The sequence below is a fragment of the Neoarius graeffei genome, chromosome 8 (genome assembly GCF_027579695.1).
Source record: "Neoarius graeffei isolate fNeoGra1 chromosome 8, fNeoGra1.pri, whole genome shotgun sequence".
Lineage (NCBI taxonomy): Eukaryota > Metazoa > Chordata > Actinopteri > Siluriformes > Ariidae > Neoarius > Neoarius graeffei.
The window spans coordinates 91,380,354-91,385,353 of NC_083576.1; the positions used below are offsets into that span (position 1 = coordinate 91,380,354).

At 41.9% G+C, this 5,000-nt stretch overlaps 2 protein-coding genes and 1 pseudogene across 2 annotated transcripts in view; 1 reads left to right on the forward strand and 2 right to left on the reverse strand.

The window, feature by feature from the left end:
• LOC132889962 (mucin-2-like) overlaps positions 1-2,087 on the reverse strand; it is a 2,898-nt pseudogene extending 811 nt beyond the window's left edge.
• Positions 1-5,000, forward strand: part of det1 (DET1 partner of COP1 E3 ubiquitin ligase) — a 206,275-nt gene that overhangs the window by 9,224 nt on the left and 192,051 nt on the right. The gene's annotated exons all lie outside the window — the stretch shown is intronic.
• Positions 2,334-3,077, reverse strand: LOC132890304 (mucin-2-like; the record flags this gene model as incomplete). The annotated part of the gene is made up of 2 exons (XM_060927114.1): positions 2,334-2,436; positions 2,647-3,077. Coding segments are annotated over 2 exons (534 nt in total), but the record flags the coding sequence as incomplete, so codon positions are not given.

Consider the following 5,000-nt stretch of genomic DNA (forward strand, 5'->3'; position numbering starts at 1 on the left):
GATGATGTTGTTGGTGTTGATGATGTTGTTGTTGTTGGTGGTGGTGGTGATGATGATGATGATGTTGTTGTTGTTGGTGTTGATGATGATGATGTTGTTGTTGTTGGTGGTGATGATGATGATGTTGGTGGTGGTGATGATGATGATGTTGTTGTTGGTGGTGGTGGTGATGATGATGTTGTTGTTGGTGGTGGTGATGATGATGTTGTTGTTGGTGGTGGTGATGATGTTGTTGTTGTTGGTGGTGATGATTTTGTTGTTGTTGGTGGTGGTCTTGATGTTGTTGTTGTTGGTGTTGATGATGTTGTTGTTGTTGGTGGTGATGATGATGATGTTGTTGTTGTTGGTGGTGTTGATGATGTTGTTGTTGTTGGTGATGATGATGTTGGTGGTGGTGTTGATGATGTTGTTGTTGGTGATGATGTTGTTGTTGTTGTTGTTGTTGGTGATGATGATGATGATGATTATGTTGGTGGTGGTGATGATGTTGTTGTTGTTGGTGGTGATGATGATGATGATGTTGTTGGTGGTGGTGATGATGTTGTTGTTGTTGGTGGTGGTGATGATGATGTTGTTGTTGTTGGTGGTGATGATGTTGTTGTTGTTGGTGGTGGTGGTCTTGATGATGTTGTTGTTGGTGATGATGATGTTGTTGGTGTTGATGTTGTTGTTGTTGGTGGTGGTGATGATGATGATGATGATGTTGTTGTTGGTGGTGGTGGTGATGATGATGATGTTGGTGGTGGTGATGATGTTGTTGTTGTTGGTGGTGGTGATGATAATGATGTTGTTGTTGTTGGTGGTGATGATGATGTTGTTGTTGTTGGTGGTGATGATGATGATGTTGTTGTTGTTGTTGGTGGTGTTGATGTTGTTGTTGTTGGTGGTGGTGGTGATGATGATGATGTTGTTGTTGGTGGTGATGATGTTGTTGTTGTTGTTGGTGGTGATGATGATGATGATGTTGTTGGTGGTGATGATGATGTTGTTGTTGTTGGTGGTGTTGATAATGTTGTTGTTGGTGGTGATGATGATGATGTTGTTGTTGTTGTTGTTGGTGGTGGTGGTGTTGATGATGTTGTTGTTGTTGGTGGTGATGATGTTGTTGGTGGTGATGATGATGTTGTTGGTGGTGTTGTTATTGGTGGTGGTGTTGATGATGTTGTTGTTGGTGGTGGTGGTGGTGATGATGATGATGATGTTCTTGTTGTTGGTGGTGATGATGATGATGATGATGATGATGATGTTCTTGTTGTTGTTGGTGGTGATGATGATGATGTTGGTGGTGGTGATGATGATGATGTTGTTGTTGGTGTTGATGATGTTGTTGTTGTTGGTGATGATGATGATGTTGGTGGTGGTGTTGATGATGTTGTTGTTGGTGATGATGTTGTTGTTGTTGTTGTTGGTGGTGGTGGTGATGATGATGATGATGATGATTATGTTGGTGGTGGTGATGATGATGTTGTTGTTGGTGGTGGTGATGATGATGATGTTGTTGTTGGTGGTGGTGATGATGATGATGTTGTTGTTGGTGTTGGTGATGATGATGTTGGTGGTGGTGGTGTTGATGATGTTGTTGTTGGTGATGATGTTGTTGTTGTTGTTGTTGGTGGTGGTGGTGATGATGATGATGATGATGATTATGTTGGTGGTGGTGATGATGATGTTGTTGTTGGTGGTGGTGATGATGATGATGTTGTTGTTGGTGGTGGTGATGATGATGATGTTGTTGTTGGTGATGATGATGTTGGTGGTGGTGATGATGATGTTGTTGTTGGTGGTGATGATGATGTTGTTGTTGTTGGTGGTGATGATGTTGTTGTTGTTGTTGTTGTTGTTGGTGGTGGTCTTGATGATGTTGTTGTTGGTGGTGGTGATGATGATGTTGTTGGTGTTGATGATGTTGTTGTTGGTGGTGATGATGATGTTGTTGTTGGTGGTGGTGATGATGATGATGATGTTGTTGTTGTTGGTGGTGATGATGATGATGTTGTTGTTGGTGTTGGTGATGATGATGATGATGATGATGATGATGATTATGTTGGTGGTGGTGATGATGATGTTGTTGTTGGTGGTGGTGATGATGATGTTGTTGTTGGTGGTGGTGATGATGATGATGTTGTTGTTGGTGGTGGTGATGATGATGTTGGTGGTGATGATGATGTTGTTGTTGTTGGTGGTGATGGTCTTGATGATTTTGTTGTTGGTGGTGGTGATGATGATGTTGTTGGTGTTGATGATGTTGTTGTTGTTGGTGGTGGTGATGATGATGATGATGTTGTTGTTGGTGGTGGTGATGATGATGATGTTGGTGGTGGTGATGATGATGATGTTGTTGTTGGTGTTGATGATGTTGTTGTTGTTGGTGATGATGATGATGTTGGTGGTGGTGTTGATGATGTTGTTGTTGGTGATGATGTTGTTGTTGTTGTTGTTGGTGGTGGTGGTGATGATGATGATGATGATGATTATGTTGGTGGTGGTGATGATGATGTTGTTGTTGGTGGTGGTGATGATGATGATGTTGTTGTTGGTGGTGGTGATGATGATGATGTTGTTGGTGTTGGTGATGATGATGTTGGTGGTGGTGATGATGATGTTGTTGTTGGTGGTGATGATGATGTTGTTGTTGGTGGTGATGATGTTGTTGTTGTTGTTGTTGTTGGTGGTGGTGGTCTTGATGATGTTGTTGTTGTTGGTGGTGATGATGATGTTGTTGGTGTTGATGATGTTGTTGTTGTTGGTGGTGGTGGTGATGATGATGATGATGTTGTTGTTGTTGGTGTTGATGATGATGATGTTGTTGTTGTTGGTGGTGATGATGATGATGTTGGTGGTGGTGATGATGATGATGTTGTTGTTGGTGGTGGTGGTGATGATGATGATGTTGTTGTTGGTGGTGGTGATGATGATGTTGTTGTTGGTGGTGGTGATGATGTTGTTGTTGTTGGTGGTGATGATTTTGTTGTTGTTGGTGGTGGTCTTGATGTTGTTGTTGTTGGTGTTGATGATGTTGTTGTTGTTGGTGGTGATGATGATGATGTTGTTGTTGTTGGTGGTGTTGATGATGTTGTTGTTGTTGGTGATGATGATGTTGGTGGTGGTGTTGATGATGTTGTTGTTGGTGATGATGTTGTTGTTGTTGTTGTTGTTGTTGGTGATGATGATGATGATGATTATGTTGGTGGTGGTGATGATGTTGTTGTTGTTGGTGGTGATGATGATGATGATGTTGTTGGTGGTGGTGATGATGTTGTTGTTGTTGGTGGTGGTGATGATGATGTTGTTGTTGTTGGTGGTGATGATGTTGTTGTTGGTGGTGGTGGTGGTCTTGATGATGTTGTTGTTGGTGATGATGATGTTGTTGGTGTTGATGTTGTTGTTGTTGGTGGTGGTGATGATGATGATGATGATGTTGTTGTTGTTGGTGGTGGTGATGATGATGATGTTGGTGGTGGTGATGATGTTGTTGTTGTTGGTGGTGGTGATGATAATGATGTTGTTGTTGTTGGTGGTGATGATGATGTTGTTGTTGTTGGTGGTGATGATGATGATGTTGTTGTTGTTGTTGGTGGTGTTGATGTTGTTGTTGTTGGTGGTGGTGGTGATGATGATGATGTTGTTGTTGGTGGTGATGATGTTGTTGTTGTTGTTGGTGGTGATGATGATGATGATGTTGTTGGTGGTGATGATGATGTTGTTGTTGTTGGTGGTGTTGATGATGTTGTTGTTGGTGGTGATGATGATGATGTTGTTGTTGTTGTTGTTGGTGGTGGTGGTGTTGATGATGTTGTTGTTGTTGGTGGTGATGATGATGTTGTTGGTGGTGATGATGATGTTGTTGGTGGTGTTGTTATTGGTGGTGGTGTTGATGATGTTGTTGTTGGTGGTGGTGGTGGTGATGATGATGATGTTGTTGTTGTTGTTGTTGGTGGTGGTGGTGTTGATGATGTTGTTGTTGTTGGTGGTGATGATGATGTTGTTGGTGGTGATGATGATGTTGTTGGTGGTGTTGTTATTGGTGGTGGTGTTGATGATGTTGTTGTTGGTGGTGGTGGTGATGATGATGATGATGTTGTTGGTGGTGATGATGATGTTGTTGTTGTTGGTGGTGTTGATGATGTTGTTGTTGGTGGTGATGATGATGATGTTGTTGTTGTTGTTGTTGGTGGTGGTGGTGTTGATGATGTTGTTGTTGTTGGTGGTGATGATGATGTTGTTGGTGGTGATGATGATGTTGTTGGTGGTGTTGTTATTGGTGGTGGTGTTGATGTTGTTGTTGTTGGTGGTGGTGGTGGTGATGATGATGATGATGTTCTTGTTGTTGGTGGTGATGATGATGATGATGATGATGATGATGATGTTCTTGTTGTTGGTGGTGGTGATGATGATGATGTTGGTGGTGGTGATGATGATGATGTTGTTGTTGGTGTTGATGATGTTGTTGTTGTTGGTGATGATGATGATGATGTTGGTGGTGGTGTTGATGATGTTGTTGTTGGTGATGATGTTGTTGTTGTTGTTGTTGGTGGTGGTGGTGATGATGATGATGATGATGATTATGTTGGTGGTGGTGATGATGATGTTGTTGTTGGTGGTGGTGATGATGATGATGTTGTTGTTGGTGGTGGTGATGATGATGATGTTGTTGTTGGTGTTGGTGATGATGATGTTGGTGGTGGTGATGATGATGTTGTTGTTGGTGGTGATGATGATGTTGTTGTTTTTGGTGGTGATGATGTTGTTGTTGTTGTTGTTGTTGGTGGTGGTGGTCTTGATGATGTTGTTGTTGGTGGTGGTGATGATGATGTTGTTGGTGTTGATGATGTTGTTGTTGGTGGTGATGATGATGTTGTTGTTGGTGGTGGTGATGATGATGATGTTGTTGTTGGTGTTGGTGATGATGATGTTGGTGGTGGTGATGATGATGTTGTTGTTGGTGGTGATGATGATGTTGTTGTTGGTGGTGATGATGTTGTTGTTGTTGTTGTTGTTGG